Source organism: Pygoscelis adeliae, unplaced genomic scaffold, assembly GCF_000699105.1.
Source record: "Pygoscelis adeliae isolate BGI_AS28 unplaced genomic scaffold, ASM69910v1 Scaffold264, whole genome shotgun sequence".
Lineage (NCBI taxonomy): Eukaryota > Metazoa > Chordata > Aves > Sphenisciformes > Spheniscidae > Pygoscelis > Pygoscelis adeliae.
The window spans coordinates 337,921-357,691 of record NW_008824672.1 but is presented as its reverse complement, the minus strand read 5'-3'; the positions used below and the strand labels follow the sequence as shown (position 1 = coordinate 357,691).

Sequence of the window (19,771 nt, the reverse complement as noted above, 5' to 3'; positions counted from 1 at the left end):
TACATACAAAAAAAAAGTGAGAATGAAGATGCTAATTTATTTCCATGTTTTTTTTTTTTTTATTTTGACCAGAAATTATTGTGACAAAATAGCAATGGGAATATAATTTTCCAAATGTTTGCACTGTTTGCAGGCTTTGTGGCCATTCATTTTTTCCCCTTACATTTCATAGGATATTCTCATTATATTCTTGAAATATTCTTCTCAACATTTCTAAAGGTTTTGTCACATTTACCTGAGGTGTTAATACCTCTCAGCAGCTCTCTTTCACTGTGCTTTTATTGGTACACAAAATCATCCAGTCTGTTGCTTTTCCTAATCATTTTAAAAGCTTTCTCAAAAGGTACTAATCCTACAGTTTCAACTAAAAAATGTGAAGGCTCTTCTCATCAGTATATGTGATGTTAAAGAAACCTCTAGCTTCATAAACTGCTCTTCTGCTTTTACGTTACCCACTGTACGAGGAATCCTGCAGGCAGGCTGGGTCACCAGTCACCAAATTCCCTTCATGAAGCTGTCTTGGCAGTAGGGGAAAGCTCCTGTCTTTTGACATTCTGGTTTCCAGCTCCTTCTTAACTTCTCTTTTTTTTTCCAAGTCAGGCTTTGACAGTTACTTTGCAAATATCCATACACTGCTCCCTCCAGACACACTTAGAGGAAACCAAGTTTATAACAGAAAGAGGCAGTCTTTTTACCTGACGCTGGGTTATGGACTGTATTTTCTCCTCACACGCTTCAGCCACCTTCATTTATATCCACATGTATCCATCTTCATTTCATTTCATTTTATCATAACAGAGCTTTGTCCATTGCTGATGTTGCTCACACATTGGAGCACCCTCCTCTAAAAGCTAAGGGACTGTTTTCACATCACCAGATATTCTGATGAATGTCTAGCATGATTATTTTATAAATTCCAATAAATATGATGTATTTCTAGTGCAGCAGAAGTGAAGCAGCTGCTGCTTTAGGTAATGGCTTCCACTGTGCTTGCATGCAGGAATTTCATCAGGTTTCACTATGCTGTGTTGCTTCAAAGACAAATTATAAAACACGTCCATCACATTCAGGACTGTACATACAGTAACTCCTGAGAATGTGAGCACTGTGGTTTCAGTTAATTTAGCAAATGGTTTGTCATGAATTGAAGAATAATAATGCATATTTAGTATTTCTGTTTGCTAGCACAGTTATGTTAGAGGAAACCCATTCAGGCTGGAACTGGGTCAGTCTCTTACAGATCACATGCGTTGACTCAAAAAAAAAAAAAAGAAAAAAAAGAAAAGAATTGCTGCCATGCCATATTCAGTGAATTAACTTTTTAGGTTTTTTTCTGTATTTCCAAAACACATCATGCTGGCTTTTATTTGTGTTTTTCTGTTTCTCTTATGGATAGATAAACCCCAAACTTCTGCCAAAACTAGCTCTAAGCTAAAGTGTTTTATTTTTCCTGGATGTGGAGCTAACAGAATAAAAAATACCATTAGGGGAATAATTGAGCACCTAGCACAGACAAACCCTGGTTTTGGCTGGTCTGTAAGCACTGTCATAGCAACAGCAGTAATATTGTACTATATTACACTGTAATATTCTCCTTATCAGCCTCCCAGTCCAGCCAAAGGCCCAGAGCTCTGACAGTGATACTTGGGGCACACCGTAAAACTTGCTGTAAGCTACTGCTGCTGGGCAGCACTGAGTCATGCAAAGGTACTCATGCTAGCATGGGAATCTCTGTACCACACAGAGTTGTGCCATTTAAACATGACATCAGATCTCTGCTTTAGAACTATTGCAGGCTAAAAATATCTCTTTAAATCCTTAAGATCTTATGTATAAAATGCAAATTACCAATTTCCTATCTGTTAGTGCTGAAAACTGAAGTACTCATCTAGAATATCCCCAAGTATGATTTAGTGTGGGTGAATTCATGGGGCTTCTCTGTAGAAACAACAATGTGACACTGGGATAAAGTTAGAGGATAAATTAAACACAAAATAGACTGGGTTTGGGGCATCCTGTGATCAAAATAATTGTAAAACCTCTGTAACAAACAGTGCTGATAATGAGATCAGTTCATTAAAACAGTTCATTTTCAGCCCATTAAATTTTACATTGTAAATTTAACTTGCATTAAGCCTTTTAAATCAAGTAAAGCACTGGAACATCTTGTGTATGTTGTCAAACTCCCTAGACCTGTGAAAGAAGGGGATCCTACATTTTCTTTCTAATAGCAGCTACTGGAATCTTGTACCATGTCCTTTTGGTCCATGAGACAAGACTGGATATATTTTCCAGATACAAAAGGCAAACATACAGTACTAACGACAGCAAAATAAATACTGGCAAAACAGCCGAGTATATTTTAGTTAAAAACGAAAACTAAAAATTATAAAAATTATAAAATTTCTTGGAAAATAGCAGGGAATCTTTCCCTGCTTTCCCTGTAAAATAAAAATATTACCTAAATTATATTTTAGTTGATTTGGATGAAGCATCGCAATTCTGATATTTCAATTAATTTTTCATTAACACTTTGACACTTTCCCCTCTCTAAAAGCACTGAAATATCTGTGAACATGTTTTTAAAGACTATAGTCTCTGTTTTCAACCAATTCCATTCTTTATAGAAAGGACAGAGTTGAATACTGCTCTGTCACTTGTGGTTTTCTAACCTGCACCACAGTATGCAGTTGGATGCTGTGATGTTGGACGAGTCTAATATGAGGCAAGCAAGAATATTTTCCTTTGTTACCTTCACTAGGAATTCACGTCAGCTGCCAAGAAATAACAAGGTTAGTGCTTTGCACGATAAACTAGGACTAGGTTTCATTATTTTACTCCTCTGAGTAAATCTTCCAGGCCAAGTAGCTCTGTTGATTTAATAATCAATACTGCCTGACTATCACACTCAAACCAATATGAGATATTACCAGAAAAATATGCCGCTCCGCAGGAGTGAAAGGTGGCATAATATAATACCCTTCAATACACCACAGTCTTCTCTTCACATTGATTTTAATTTGCCACAGGAAGCTTTTCTTATCCAAAAATTTTATTTTGATATTCAAGTCACTTCCCCATGGTAAACTTTTTGAGGTTGGTTACACACTGAAACTGCTAGCAGAAGTGATAGGAAAAATTAAAGGAAAAAAGAAACATCATTACTGTAAGGAAACCACCATACAATGGTTCATAAGTAATAAATGCATCTCACAGTAAAAACAGGCCTCGCATATTGTGGATTCTTTTGCTGATGAAATCCATCCTTAGAGCCACTGATTGATGACTGACAAGAAATTGCATTGTCTCCAGCCTTATTAGCAGCAGATCACAATGTGATTGATGTGGTAGTGGCCTGGGAATTATACTATTTTTTTACAAGGACAAAAAAAGTGCAAAAATGCAGTCTGACATCTATTTTAACTTTATTTCTGTTTTGTATTTGGGGCATATGTAATTGGCTTCACTTCTTTCATTGCTCAGAGAAATTGTTCTGAGGAATAGCTGCAGTGTTTCTGCAGTCCTACAGATTGCTTTCTGACCTTTCCCTGTCCTTTGCTTAAGCATAAATTCACTTTTTTTTTTTCTCCCACAGCTGTCCTAACATCATAAAAGCATTTCTGAGAAAACAATTAATTTTTGTTCCTTTAAAAAACAAATGCTTTCCTCCCTTTAAACAAAAAGAGTGAAGGTCAAATGCTGAAATGGCTATGCAGAGCGTGTGGCAGCACTGTGATGTGGGGGATCCCCCAGGGAGAAAGCATTCCTCCTTTGGGTATTGAAGTACTGTGGATCATCACTAGGAGAAGAAATTGCCCATCACCAAGAGAGTGTGGCCAAAAAAAAAAAAAAAAAAAAGCTGGTTCTGTGACTCATGTGCCTTCAAGTGTGCTGGAAGGGTAAATTCAAAGCTTCTATGCAGTTACTCAATTTGCTTCAACAAACACCAAGGAGATGAGCACAGTGTATACACTTTTTTCTTTCTTTCAGGTAAAGCTCAGATTCACAGTGTGAATCATTACAATCCTTATGCCAATGCCCAAACTGAACTCCTTCATGTTTGTTTTTACATTTGCGTGAACCCTGAAAGCCCTTACAGTAGTATTGTCATGGTCAGATTTCCTTCCTTTCCTGCTCCCTTCTCTGCCTCAAAGAGAAAAATCAGCTTTTTACTAGGCTGAGTGGGTGCAAAAAAGACATAGCAAATCTGGTGCTATGGCACATGGGTGAAGCAGCTCTGCACCCTTCCACAGCCTCTTAGACTGACACTTGACCATGTCCGAATTCTGCCCTGGTTATACCTATTCAATTCCCTTTATTTTGCTGGTTGCAAATACATTTCATTGCTTTGCTGTAAGTAATGGGGAGGTGATTATTTGAGTGGTTTAAGGTAACTAACTTCTTAGTTTTCATTGTTCATAATCCCAGAATCTGGAAAATCAAGGCAACATTCCTTCCCACCCCAAAAAAAAATTCTGCTATACACAACATGATCGTCATCTGTTAGCCAAAAGTTATATCAGAAATTTTCCTTGAGTTAGGAATGTTAGGCTCCCAGTCTGGTAAGTCTGAATGCTGCAGTCAGGTTTTTCTACCTGTAGATCAAACTTCAGGACTTGGGTCTTAGCCTTTATTGAGTAAATATATATACTCACAAAAAATATATATACTCTCTAAAGCTATTCCATTCTGCTGTCCTGTCAATACTGCCTTATTAAACATTCACAGTTGCGCTCTACTGCTTTGAAATTGCATTTCACTTAAGTTGCAAGAATTCGTTCACTGGAAAAAAACATTTTTTTTCTTTTTAAAGCAAAACCTTCTCCATACTACTTACATGTCTCAAAGAGATATCAACCTGATTATAAACTGAACTTGCCAGCCCACTTGCCATCCATAATAAACTACTTATAAAATGCAAGGATTTCTTATTCTGTATACAGAAAGCAAATAAATGAAGGTAATAAGTTAAAAAAAACCTAAGTCCTGGCTCAGAAAATGTAATAAACTTTCAATTTCTTTGTCAGCTAACTATAATAGGCCTGCTCTGGTGTCATTGCTCACTGAATGCAGATGTTTTATGAAAGTTGAGTAGAGCAGCTTCAGCAACATTGCCAGCTGCTGCATGCCTGTGCAAAGGGAACTGAGAGATTTGAGGTTCTCGCACCAGACACCCATGTGCAATATTTATACAACTGCATGCTATTGGAGTAGTATTGGCATCTCACAAGCTGATAAGGTGTTTATCCTTACAATAGCTCTGTGATGCGTGAAGATGTTTTTATTATGGTAATGCAGAAAGCAAATGAGATAATGAGGGAAGCAAAGAACTGCTCACTGTTAGAGTGGTAAGGTAAGTCCTGTGGTACAGGAAGGAATTGAAGCCAGATCTCACCTATCAGAGTTGTCACTCTGAATACTGTGCAATCGTCAAATGGCAGTCTCTAATATTTCTCAAATGGCTCTTGCAAAGCTGCAAGTTTTTCTCCAAAGTTACCTAAAGAGCACATCCAAAGACTCCCCGGCAGGAAATCATGAAACCTGGTCTGTTGTGTATTTGACATTACATTTTTCTTCATCCATCCATGTTTTATTTGATGGGTTTTTTTAACCATTATGGATATTTCCATTAGAAAAGGAGCTGGCTTTTCACTTAGATTCAGCAGATAATACACAGTGCAGGTTGCCATTCCCTTATTCTGAGCCTGCTGTCCTAGACATCAGTTCTAACGGCTGTAGCTATAGAAAGATCCATAGTAATTTCACATCAGTGCAGAATGAACCGCAGCTGTGATTTTCCTGACATTTTTAGGCTTTCCTTGGCATGTGCACTTCTGTCCAGGTATAGCAAGGTAGAATAAAAGGCACCTGCTTTACAGGGCTATTGCAAGAGAAGGTTCAGAGCACAGCCTTGATTAGATGTGCCAAACGGCTTCCCAGAAGAATCTACCTGTTGGCATTGACTAGGGAGGCTTGAAGGTGGCTTAACCCTATCTTCTGTGGCACTCATCCTGTTCTACTGAAGGTAGCAGGAAACTTTACATGGTTTTATCTTCAGGCCCCATAGTTTCACTGGTCCACATTATTTTACATATCCCCCGATTCTGATGGTCATTTGTGTTCAAGAAAGCTTTTTATACTGAGTACTGATATAGTCATATAGAAGAAGCAAACCCTCAGTGGGTTTGTATTGTATTAATGCCAACAAACAATTGCTGTATTTTGGTATTTTACTCCACACGTAGAAAATTCAAACGTGCATCACAAATTATTACAGTAATGGCAACCAGAATATGAGACTTGAGGATGTAGGACAAAACCTTTGAATCCCCACTTCTTGGCTTCATGAACTAAATACTGTGAACCTGAAGGTAAACTAATATGTTGAGTGAGCTAACCAGATAAATGATAAGCATTACCATCTTCGGAGCACTCAAAGTAAATTCTCTCCCAGATCAACAGCTGTGAGATTCTGACCCTTTACTGATGCCCTACCGCCAGGATGTATCTCAGTGAACAGTCTTAAACTTTGTGACCACAGCCTGGAATTAGCTGCAATTTCTGGTGCTCTCTAGCACATTTTTAGCCACAAGCCAGACAAGCAAGCCCTAGTCAATCTATATTCAATATTCATAACTATATGAGAAATCAAAAAGGAAAGAAAATTATGCACCGGGAAAGAGGTTTTGTTCAGCTGTCTGAATTGCCCTAATGATTTTTGTACATGCACCAAGTGTCAGAATGCCTCCAGTGACTGTCCTTGCTTAGGATTTTGAAAATGCTGCTTTTCACATCCAGAACTCCATGCAGGGAAGACAATAAGATTGACCACTGGCAAGCAGCATCACGGAGTAATATTTTTAATTTACTGAATCTGAGCAGGGCCAAGGAGGCATTTAGGGACTCCAGATGGGACATGATTACAGCTCTAAGAAGGCATTTTGGTCAGCTTTGTGAAACAAAGAGGCGAGAATCTTTCTCTGCTGCATTTTTCATGTGTCCTGGCCAGGCTTCAGAGTTGTCAGGATTTTGTCTCCAGCTTCTCTGAGGCAGGGATTTTATCCTGTTACTATCCATTAATAAGATTTTTTTGAAGGCCCAGCCTCAAAAAAGCCAAATACCGTAATACCAGAGAAGTAACCAGCATTACTTCTTCTTCATCCCCGAGTGAAAGGTGACACAAGCCAGGTCTTGAGTTTACTTGGAAAAATGTGAAATGGCAGTTGTGAGACAGCGATAGCTGTCCTACTGCAGAAGGTAGATTCCACCTCTTACAGTGCCACTCTTGAAAAGCTTCTGTGTTGAAACTGGGGTTTTTTTGTGGGGTGGGTTTTTCGGTATCTCCACAGATCTGTTGCTTCTTTATTTATTAGGAGTAGTATCTTGAACCTGATTCATGACAATCCCTATTAACATTTGTATCCCGACTGTCAGCACAGAGCCAATTCAATTGCTGTAAAGCCTGCTGAGTTCTTTTATGTATGCCTCCAGATAGAAAATTTTGCTGAAGCTGTGGTCAGCCACACCTGTGCAATGCTGGCAATGCTCTTCACAGGTGAGGAAAAAGTAACGGAGAAAGAAGACAAGTTCTGGGTGTGACTGAGTGTATGGCTACCAGAATCATTATAACTACCTGAGAAGAACCGATACTGACACTTCACTGATGTTAAACCAGCAGCAAAGAAGAATAAAGTTTAGGCCTACAACACTGACCCAGAAATGTCATGAGATTGTGGTCTTTTTGTAAGTGAAATGGGGGGTTTTGTAGCTATTTGGCTTTTTCCTCTAGTCTTTCAATACTCTTGATCCCAGACATAATGACAGTGTACAAAAGTAAAAGTAGCTGAGTGGGGAGAGGGAGACTGGGGAGATGATCAAAGAATTGTAACCTTCAAAATAAGTTTTCAGTTCTGGGTACATGTGCATTTTGTGTGGAAATAATTTTGGATCAGTTTTTCTTCATCCCTTTTCAAATTGAAGATGGACAGTTTTGTAAAATATGTGCAGTTCGCAGTGGGGTTATGCTTGATAAAATCATTCCTAATGATCCACAAATCCTGTTCTGGGTTCCTCTACAAAGCAAGCCCAAACTGTATGTATTTGCAAAGTCTGTCAGCAGAGGATGACTGCACTGCATATTGGTGTAGAAATAGGTACTGCTTTCCAAAGAAAACTGATCTGTTACCGCCACATTCATTTCCCCAAGTCTTCTGCCTTGAAAGGGCAGTTTGCAGAGGAACCCTTCACTATGCCTTATGCCTGATCTCCCAAGACTCATCTTTTGAGATAGCGTTTGAAATATTACAAAAGAAAGCAGAGGGTGGTGCATGGAAACATCATCCACATTTCAGCAGCAGGGTTTGTGCTGCGTTTTGCCCATTTTACTCAGGCAGCTTGAATGGTTTTCTGAATGAAGGACTTAGATATTCCTTCTATCAGAGCTTCAGGAAGATGATACGCTTGTGACCTCCAAGTAGATAGTTTTTTCATTAATCGGTCCACAGCATTTCCAAGTCATCTGATACCTGCCTTCAATATAGAGAAAATTGTCCTTTAGCTTTTTCTAATATCTCGTAGTAGTTTAAAGAGCCTGCTCCTGTGAGCTGCTGAGCACTTTGCAGCCCTGCTGCCAGGACTTCAGCTTCATTCAGTAAAGAGCATAACCATGTGCATCAACCTCTTTGTTCAGCTGGAACTTGAGGGGAATCAATACCTTCCTGTTGAGGGCCTTCAATACCTTCCTGTTGAGGGCCTGATACACTCACACAGCCAAAGTGAACCTTCCTTTTCCTCTTCCTCTTGAAAGAGGTGGTGTGCATGTGAGGAGAATTTCAAGGCTCATTACAATAGCTTGTATGCCTGTAATAATACAGCTATACCGAAAATTATTTTCTCAGTGCAAATCAAGTTAAATGTACAGAACATTCTTTGCTCTGTCATGAAACCCTTTTGGGAAAAAAAAAATCTTACCATTTCAGAGGGCACCATTTACTTAAAGCTTTCTTCATAGTAATGAACATTTAAAGAAGCGATTCATAACATTTACAGCTGTGGAAAATGTGTTGCACGCTTTCCAGCTCAGCCCCAGAGCAGTGCTGAGGTCAGGATTGAAGGTCCCAGTATTCCCAGTGCATGAGGCCCTGGGCAAGCATAGCACCGGGCAATCCTGAAGATCGCTCCTAAAATAAAAGGCATGACAAGCAGTAAACAGGCTGGAGGCGAACATAATTTTGCATCGGTATGCTGCGTGCGTACGTGGAGCCTCCGCAGGGGCTGCGGTCCCCGCCAGCAGAGTGGCAGTGTCAAATGGCAGGGCTGCCTGGCGTGCCGGGACCCGGCATGCCAGCTCTGGCAAGCAGCTCTGCCAGCGCCGCAGCAGCGTAATTGATACAGCATCTGCCCGAGGAGCAGCTTGCGTGAGCTAGAAGCAGAGGTGAAGAAGAATAAATTAGGGGTCATAGGGATATTTTTAGGCCTGGCAAATACTTAGAGCTACAGTGTATACTCCTTTAGATTTGTAAGTGCTGACGCTTATTTTCAACACTGCTGTTAACAGCAGAAGGCATCACAGTTTGGGGATGTATTTTCAGGATAGGGCCCTTCACTTTTAATCCAGGAGTACTTAAGTTGAGTCTACTGCAAAATATAGTTGTTAAACTGAACTACCTCTCCCATAACTGTTTCAGGGTGATTTAAGGTTTCTCCTATAAAATGGCAGTTATAAATCTATCAGAATGATCGAATTATTTGTAGCACCTTGGGACCACAACTTGACTCCATGTTTTATATGGCCACACAGTGACAGTGACTATGATATTTTGAGTATTGGAGAATTTTTATACAGTAACAGGAAAACATAAAACTTTTCCAGCACTAGATTTAGCAAAATTCTGGAAGGGAGCATCAGTAAAGTGCACTATAATTTCACTTGTCTTCTTATCTTTTCTCAGCTCAGCTACTCTGAATAAAGTCTGCAGGCTCATTCCTGACTTGCTCTGTATCACTGCAAAGCTTGTAAAATGGACATCTTGCTTGTTTTGAGATACAAATCTTGCTTTGTTTTGAGATAAAGCCTTTGCTTAGAATTGTGTGAAGACTCCAAATGCTAAAAGGGGATAAAAATGAAATTTCTTTTTAAATAAATATAGTGCGTTGATTTTTCAGAAGTTTAGATGGGCAATTTTGTACCAATCTGTGGCAACTTTGCATCATGTAGGAAAGTAGTAAATGATGAAAGATTTTTTTTTAAAGACTGGTCACCTCTTTAAGCATTGCTTATAACCATTCTTTAAATACAGTACTCATATGTTGTGCTCATAATCTTTATTCATCATTCTTTAATCCCTTATGAAAAGTTCATAAACATACCTTCTTAATTAGGTTCAGATGTAATTCAAAAATTTCCTTTAATGATGTTGTCGCACTCAGCAAAGCCTCTCCAGCACCTGTCCAGTCACTAAATGAATGACTGCCATAGGAAGCCAGTCCAGCAATCTCCAATAGACTTAGTAGGTTATACACTACCAATGGCAGGCAACTGTGCTGTGATTCCCATAGGGAGGCTGTCAAAGTCAGCCTTCTCTGTAAGAATGTCAACCTTGAATTAAGCTTTTAATGTTAAGAAATAGACAGGACTGCATTATTATGAGAAATAATAGCAATGCTTTTTCAACTGAAAGTATTAATTCTGCCAAAAGTAGTTTTATTTTCTGTCAGGAGTATTGAAACATGACATTTTGTCTCAGATTGGTTTGAAAACTTTGTCTAGGTAGCACAGTTCAGATGTCTCTTGCCTTGCTCCCAAAGAGTCAAGCTCCCGAGTTAATTTTATCTCCCATAAGGGCATCCTGGTTATGGAGTTCTCATGAAGGATTGGTCTAGCAGTGGATAATTTTCTAGCGTCGTGCCCAATCCTATTTCAAATTTTTCAGGTGCTGGAATCGCCATCATTCCTTTGTGACGTCCTCCCAAATCCACTCAAATATGCTGGTCAGAATTGCTGGTTTTCCTTTTCGTTGACAGCATTTCTTAACTGTGCCCCTTAAACCTCTCTTCCTTGTATCTCCTTTTTTGGAACATTATCTGCTGCAAGACATCAATGAGAATAAACCTAAAACATGGTTCTTCTGGTCTGTGGTATTGATATGAGATACAGGCATAGACTTTCCCTCTGTCTTTCCTTTGTTCTGTGAATCCAGGTACCCACCAATAAAATGGAGATTGTCCTTTTCATTTTCATTGGAAAATAGTGAGACTCTTGACTTAATATTGGCAAAGTGCTTGAATATGTGCTTGAAACATGTATAGATTAGGACTGATTAAGTAAGTCAGTAGCAATATTTTCATCCAAAAGGTGTCAGCAGGTTTAAGTTCTCTTTTTCTTTTTTCTTTTTTTTTTTTTTCTCTTTTCTTTTTGTTTTGTTTCCTAGTGCGCAGGAATCAAAACTTTTACTTTTCCCAGATTCACTTTGAAATGAGTTCTTTAAAAAGTTAAGTTTTGTGAAAAGGACAAAGAAAACCCAAGTAACTAAGGGTTTGGGGTTTTTTTGTCTTTATAGGCCAAACTTTTTCTTTTTTCTTTTTTCTTTTTTCTTTTTTCTTTTTTCTTTTTTCTTTTTTCTTTTTTTCTTTTTTTTTTTTTTCTCTTTCGTGTTCAAGATGTTGGAGCATTTTTTGAAGAGGGTATGTGGCTTCGTTACAACTTCCGCTCCCCAGGGACTAGCATAAAGGATCTAGTTAGCCGAACACTTTTGAGTTCTACAGATCCTGAGATTACAGCGCCTGACCTCAACTTGAATAAAGAAGAGCTCAGCTTCAGCTTCAGTACCACCAAGTCCCCTTGTGTCCTATTGTACATCAGCTCCTATACGCAGGACTTCATGGCTGTGCTTGTCAAGCCGTCTGGTAAGCAACTGCTCTGGGCTCTCTCCATTGAAGGCACAATTGATAATAACACCAGGTTGGCATTCAGCTGCAGGTCTGAACTAATGAGAAAGTCTCTTCACCCTTGTCATGTAAAAGTAAAGTACATGGAACCTGAACCTGTATTCTGCTGTACTAAATTTTGTACTAATGTAACTGTTCAATTCAGTAGGGTTTCACTAGCCAACCCTCCCTCTCAAAACAAAAAAACCAACCCCCCAAAAAACCTGCTATAAGAGTCAGATCCATGCCATGAACTACCATTATGGAGGGGAAAAGTAGGCATCCACATGTAGGCACCTTAATCACTCAAGTCATGGCAATATCATCAGTAGTCAGTGGAAAGTGTAATGTTACCGTTCTTCTGAAAATCTGACTATCCAATGAGGTGGCTAAAATACGGATGTAGCATAGTATATAAGGTCCTAGACATTTTGGTGATGGTTGAAGGTTGGATATGAACCATTTTCTGGTACAGTATCAAAACAGAATATATCTCGATTCCAAATAATGCCTCAGTACCCCATGAAAATCATAATTAGGTGGATTTTACTACCGTTCTCTTCTATGGGATAAGTTAATATGAGTATTCCACATGCCACTCAAATTTTTCCCTTCATGGGGAAGAAAGAAGGTGCATGAGAGAAATCCCACATCAGACATCTAAACTATAGTTATAAAGGTCTAGGGCTGCTCTTTTGGGCCAGAATATTTCAGGTTTTCATCAATAATGGGGTCTGCATTTCCCTTTTCAAGCATCCTTCCCTTTAATCAAATATTAAAATTTGTTATGAAGAGCAAACACTTCTGTTTAGCAAAGCAAAATCTGTCTGGCAATATGTCATGAATATCAATTAGCCACTTTTGACTATACTTTTCTAACAATATAACCTGAGGTTTTCATTTCACCATATATTATTAAATTTCCATAAAAGTCCAGACGGTCACCTGTCAACAACAATTAAATGTAAGAACAAGAAAGTCTCTTGTGTAGATTATGTGTCAGTGTTAATTTGTTGTAATTTTGCCTTTATTGAATGCATATCAATGGTTTATTCTTTAGAAAACATCATGCTTTGTATAACTTCAAAGAATTTTACTGCACCAAGGATAATAATCTCAATAAAGTGCTACTTGATGTTCTCAAATCTGTACCAGTTGTCCATATTGTTCAAGGCATAGCTCCAATTTGTTTGGTTTGCAATCTGGAGTGTTTACAAACACTTTGGTTTTGAGATGCTGGTCATTGTCACACTTCTGGGTTATAAACTGGAAGCAGTTTTCAGCCCAGTAGCTTTATAATCTCAAACACTAGCTCTTCTCCTACTGCAGAGACCAGCTCTGAGAGCAATTTAGATGTAAAATGGTAACAGTTGTATGTGAAAATAAAGAGGGGGAAATAGCTGGTGAATAAAGATCAAAATACCTGAGGATGCTTTTCACATTTCTTTCACTAGGGAATCTGCAAATTCGGTACAGCCTAGGAGGCACCAAAGAGCCATATAACATTGATGTCGACCACAGAAACATGGCAAATGGACAGCCCCATACTATTAACATCACACGGAATGGACGGGACATAGTACTGCAGGTAAGCAAACAGTAAAGGTTTCTTGATTCCATTACTTGTAGCTTGTAGCATTTTATACCTTGGTGGTCTCCATCTCTTTGAAGATATCAGTGCAATTTAGGAAATGAGAAGTAGATTGGATTCTCTTTGCAGATCGCACTCCTAGGAGTTAACAAAAGCTATTCTCTCCCTCTATTGCATCAAGTCATGTTGTTCTGAAATCCACGTTCTAGTGTGATGACAGCTGGGCTTCTACAGGTGTCACAGTAGATGCTCGAGTGCATGAGAGACATCTGGGCTGATAGATAACACAGGACTTAGGATAAACCTGAACCATTCTGGAGCAGCGGCTGGAAGCCAGGAGGGATACCCTACAGCACCTTAAATGACTGCAGAGCCTGATGCACAGACAACTAAATACCATGCCATAAGTCCTGAGTCTGCAAATGAAAATGTCTTTAAATTTAAATTTTTTTTTGCTGTTCTGCAAAGATGAGCAGATGCTTAAGTGTTTGTGTGACAGGAGTCTAAGACAGAGAATATTATTGAAGGCACATAGCTCTAGCTTATTTAGTTTTTGGTACATCACAGGCAGGAACTTCATCTCTCCATTTACAAACCTTTGAGATAATACAATACTATTTAAATAACTGAGAGGAGCACTGCAAGAGGCAATCAATGTTTCCAGGCAGCTTTCTCTCTGTGGTCATTACAGCACTCTGTTTTCATTCTCTGGTTGTCACATCTGCAAACATGGAAATTGCAGCAGGGTATGAGAACAGTTTTGTTGGCAGGAGAGTCAGGTAGATGGGATAGATTAATATGGATTTGATAGTTCATAAGAAGCAAACCAAAACCAGTAACAAATGAAATATAAAAAGGGAAAGTCTCCTTGGGAACCAAGCCAAAAGGTGAAGGATAGTAGCTGGCACAGTATTATCTACCTAAAGATTAAAATAGATCCCTGACAGTTATTGTTTCAAGGCATCAAAAGGAAACCTTTCCAGTGCATTACAATGTCATTTGATCTGAGGCTCTCAGTACTTAGAATAACACTGGATGCATTGAAGTAGACTTGACATAAAATTAGAAAATTTGGAAAATGTCGGATAATCTAAAAAATATATAGGTGATACATCCAAACACTTTTCAGGCTTTTAGAGGTTGGGAGGGGTATATTTTGATATATGCATCTTTCTTGCATGCTTGTTGCATTTGGATTTATTTCTGTTACTGCTAAATGGAAGCTAAAGAAGACCTACAGTTAGGTTGCCTTCTGCTGTTAAATGCTTCTATTTGGGGGACGTATGGGATGTTGCCTATAGAGTTATAGCTGGCTGTGTTAGACAGCTGTAAAACTAAATAAATTATTTTCTGAAGGGATCAGATGAGATACCTTGCCCACTTGGAAAATATGTACACAGTTAAGTATCCCAGCCTTGCTGGGATACTCCCAACTCACCTACATTTGGGGCCCAACCATTTTTTTTCCCAATGTTTTATGGGACTGCTACCTGTCTAGGGCTTTGAAGAGCCAGAAACATTTTGCTTAGTGTTGCTCTGCTGGGGTAAAAATTTCTTAATCTAGTCAGTGTGCTTAAAACACAGCTGGTTTATGTAATCAGAAAGCAGATGCATTTGAGGCTTATTAAATGAGACGATCTGTCTTACGCACATGCAAGAATAGGAAAAGTAAGGACCCATACAAAGAAAATCCAGAAATCCTACCCCTACTGTATCCTGAAACAGAAGATTTCTATCAAATTTTGTTTATTCTTGTGGTGGGTTGACCTTGGCTGACTGCCAGGTGCCCACCAAGCTGCTCTATCACTCCCCTCCTCAACTGGACAAGGGGAGAGAAAAATATAACGAAAGGCTTGCGGGTCAAGATAAGGACAGGGAGAGATCACTCACCAATTACCATCATGGGCAAAACAGATTTGACTTGGGGAAATTAATTTAATTTATTACCAGTCAGATCAGAGTAGGGTAATGAGAAATAAAAACAATTCTTAAAACACATTCCCCTGACCCGTCCCTTCTTCCCGGGCTCAACTTCACTCCCGAATTCTCTACCTCCTCCCGCCGAGTGGCACAGAGGAATGGGGAATGGGGGTTGCGGTCAGTTCATCACACGTTGTCAGTGCTGCTCCTTCCTTCTCACTCTCTTCTCCGGCTCCACCATGGCGTCCCTCCCACGGGAGACCGTCCTCCATGAACTGTTCCAACATCGGTCCTTCCCACAAGCTACAGTGCTTTATGAACTGCTCCAGCACTGGTCCTTTCCACATGTCCTTTCCACAGGGTGCAGTCCTTCAGGAACAGACTGCTCCAGCGTGGGTCCCCCATGGGCTCATAAGTCCTTTCAGCAAACCTGCTCCAGTGTGGGCTCCTCTCCATGGGTCCACAGGTCCTGCCAGAAGCCTGCTCCAGCACGGGGTCTCCATGGGGTCACAGCCTCCTTTGGGCGCATCCACCTGCTCTGGTGTGGGGTCCTCCACAGGCTGCAGGTGGATATCTGCTCCACCGTGGACCTCACAGGCTGCAGGGGAATCTCTGCTCCGGTGCCTGGAGCACCTCCTCCCCCTCCTTCTTCACTGACCTTGCTGTCTGCAGGGCTGTTTCTCTCACATATTCTCACTCCTCTCTTCTGGCTGCTGTTGTGCAGCAGTTTTTTCCCCTTCTTAAATATGTTCTCACAGAGGCGCTACCACCGTCTCTGATAGGCTCAGCCTTGGCCAGCAGCGGGTCCATCTTGGAGCCAGCTGACATTGGCTCTGTCAGACATGGGGGAAGCTTCTGGCATCTTCTCACAGAAGCCACCCCTGTAGCCTCCCTGCTACCAAAACCTTGCCACGCAAGCCCAATACAATTCTCCATACGGAAGTTGATTTTGTTACTTATGTGGTTACGTTCTGTAAATGAGAGAACTGATATGAACAGAAATGGATCTGTTAAGTAGATTGCTCACTTGAAAATTAGTCCTGTTTTCAAATATAAATTCTTCATGGTGCTTGAAAATACAGAAGATAGAAATACAATTTTTTGCAGTATCCAGAGGACAAATCATAAAGTATGAGTTTTCTCTTGCAGATCTGAGCAATGAGCATTTGAGTAGACTTTTATTTCCTGCTAAATCCTTCTCCAACCTGATGAGCAGCTGGTTTGCTTGCTTTTAAAGAAGACAGCTTGCTTGCCAGGTGCTGTTGCTCACACTTCCACATCTCTACATGGCATAAAAGTGTCACAAGAAGGATTTATTTCTCATCAAAGCCTCAATTCAAGAGCACTCAGTTAGTATTTTTGAGATCTTAACAGCAAGTTCATACTTAGAATACCTGTCTTTCTAACTTACTGTAATAACCCTGTAGTGCCAGAGAGATTTAAAAAATCTGCAGCCAGGCAATAAATTGCCACCATATGAACTATGTGAGCCTGAGTTTTATCATGGTTCTCAGGAGTTTCATTTATATATAAATACAGTAAAAGACTCATTATTGAACTCTATGAGACCTCACCCGATGCTGGCAGACAGAAGACCACTGATTACTTACATAAAGTCAGAGTTACTGTCCAATCAATCAGAATTTGAAGTGAGCTTTGAAATAAACATTTCCACAATATTGTATATCCATAAGGTAACAAACAAGCACACGAACAAATATTAAGTGTCAATTGTTTTCATTAGAATTACATCCCTATTCCTAACATACCAAGACAGTCAAGACTAAAGGTAGTAGCAAAGACTCTGCCAAAAGATTTTTATATTTCAGTTTTCTACATTCACTGACCGCAGATAAATCAATAATAAGTTCTACATTAAATAACAAGCTCCTATTTGTGATGCCAATGGTTTCTCAAAGATAAGATTAAGGATATACAGTTCATTTAGGTGTCAGGAAAACCAAATGACATAAATTCAGGGACAAAGATCTGCTTATTTTCTGCTGTTTCCATGAGGTGGGCAAAATTACCATTTGCTAATAAGAATTCATATCTCTCGCCTCTAGTAAAATACCAGATACTAGTAACCATGGCACACTTCCAGGGCTGCATTAGTTCACCTGTGGCAAGAAAAGCCCAGACTGACAGATGGGGAACGCATTGTCCCAATAAATGACATTTCAAGAGCTGAGCTTTAGGTCGTGGAGGGCAAGTTTTACTTTGTTTGACTTCATTAAAAGGTTTCATGCTTCAGCAGCGTATTTTCCATATCATAAAAAACAGATCACTCTTTACCAAGTGTTCATGGGTGATTAACACTATTCACACATCAGTAAAATCGTCTTTTAAGAAAGCCAAGGACAAAAACTCCCTAGCAGAGGTTCTGATCCAAAGCCCATTGAAGTCAATGCAAGGCCTTCCATTGACCCCAGCAGGCTTTAAGTTGTACCTTAAAGAACTGCAACAGTTGCATAGTGCAAGACTCATACCTCCTGCTTCTGTGTGTGTCCCCAGAGTAAAATAAGGGTGGAATCTGGATCAGACACGTTTCTGTTCTGTTGCACAAAGCCGTATCAGCATGTTACAAAGAAAAAAAAAAAGAAAGAAAAAAACCCATATGATGTGCTTCAATTTGCAATGGAATAAAGCTGATTTATAGTCAACAGACTTGGACTGGGCCTCTCAGCTTCCATACTAAGATACTCTTGTAGATTCTCAACAGATCTCCAGTTCTTCATACCTGCTTTAAAGACATTTCTAGCAATGGGTTATGAGTCACAGCTTCTAATGCCTTCTTTGTTCCTGGAAAGGTTTAGACCTGAGCAACTTCTTCAGGACTCCAGTTGTTCCAAACCCATCCATGTACTTTCAGGACAACTATCAGCAGCCAGTGCACATCTGCTCAGAAGACCATATGGAAGGATAGCTGACAGTTCTCTTTCAGGCTTGAACTATATGGAGAACTGTGGTAGAGAGGCTATACACAACAATACGATATATTCACAATGTTATTTGCTGACTCCATTCAAAGTGAACTTAATTATGAGGCTTTATAGAAATCTTGACCTGAACTCAACTATTCATAAGACTAAGAATAATCCAGAAAATTTATTTGTACAGATCTCCATTTTCCAGCTTCACCAGAGGCAAGCAGTAGAAATATCCATCTTCTGTGAAAAATAGTCAATGAAATCTTTGACCCTTACCCAAAAGAAACCAAGAAGAAACAGAATTTTTGCAAGTCCGTTCTCTTATTGCCATTTTGAACTCTGTGCTACTTGAAAAGAGAGAACATTTGCAAACTCCTCAATGCTTAAAAAACGTAAATCACACAATGTTAATTCAAAACTAATCTGAAGTACAAAATAAAATGGTAAACATAATAGTAACAAAATAAAACGAGTGAAGTAGAGCAAAGCAGTCTGCATATAATCCCAAGCTTAAATGCAATGAATATATTAAAGATTTTTATATTTATAGATTAAAGTTGGGTCTCATTAAAGGGAGTGGGAACTTTCTCATAGACTTCAGTGAGGCTATAATTTTACCTCCTATCATTATTGTTGCTGTAGAATCATACCTAACTATCGTGTTTCATATATTTTGAAGCCTCAACAGGATATGATTACTCTGTTTGAGCTCTTGCTTAACAGAGGCCATAAAATTTCACCAAATTATTTTCTGCAGCTAACCCAAAAACAATGATAGCAGTATAACACATTTTCTATAAAGACATTTTATCTAGCTTTAAAGACTTCAAATGATAGAAAATTTACCATATCCTTTGGCCATGTCTTCCAATGGTTAAGTGCCATTCCTGTAAAGAATCTGCACCTAATTTACAGTTTGAATTCTGCAGACTTCAGCATTTAACTTTGGGATCTTTGTGTCTATGCCTTGTAGATGAAAGAATTGTTTGGTGTCAAGAGTCATTCCCCTTCACACTTTTTTAGAGATGCTGATTAAAACATCTTTTCATCTTGTCTGTAAGAAGCTAAATAAATTGAGGTATTTTAGTTTACCATCAGAAGTATGTAATTTTTGAGCCATAAAACAATTTTATAACTCTTCTCTGAAAACTTTCCCATCGAGTCACATTTTGAAAACCTTTACCTTAGGATTAGACATGGTAATCATAGAACCATAGAATCATAGAGTCATTAAGGTTGGAAGAGACCTCTAAGATCATCGAGTCCAACCGTCAACCCAACACCACCATGCCCACTAAACCATGTCCCTAAGCACCTCATCTACACATCTTTTAAATACCTCCAGGGATGGTGACTCAACCACTTCCCTGGGAAGCCTGTTCCAATGTTTAACCACTCTTTCACT

General features: G+C 39.3%; 1 protein-coding gene across 1 annotated transcript in view; it reads left to right on the top strand.

The window, feature by feature from the left end:
• The window catches only part of CNTNAP2 (contactin associated protein-like 2), a 1,203,666-nt gene that overhangs the window by 1,106,344 nt on the left and 77,551 nt on the right, over positions 1 to 19,771 (top strand). Inside the window, exons 19-20 of the mRNA XM_009323034.1 lie at positions 11,659 to 11,904; positions 13,380 to 13,513. Coding sequence (XP_009321309.1) covers positions 11,659 to 11,904; positions 13,380 to 13,513 — 380 coding nt within the window. The remainder of the gene's footprint in view (positions 1 to 11,658; positions 11,905 to 13,379; positions 13,514 to 19,771) is intronic.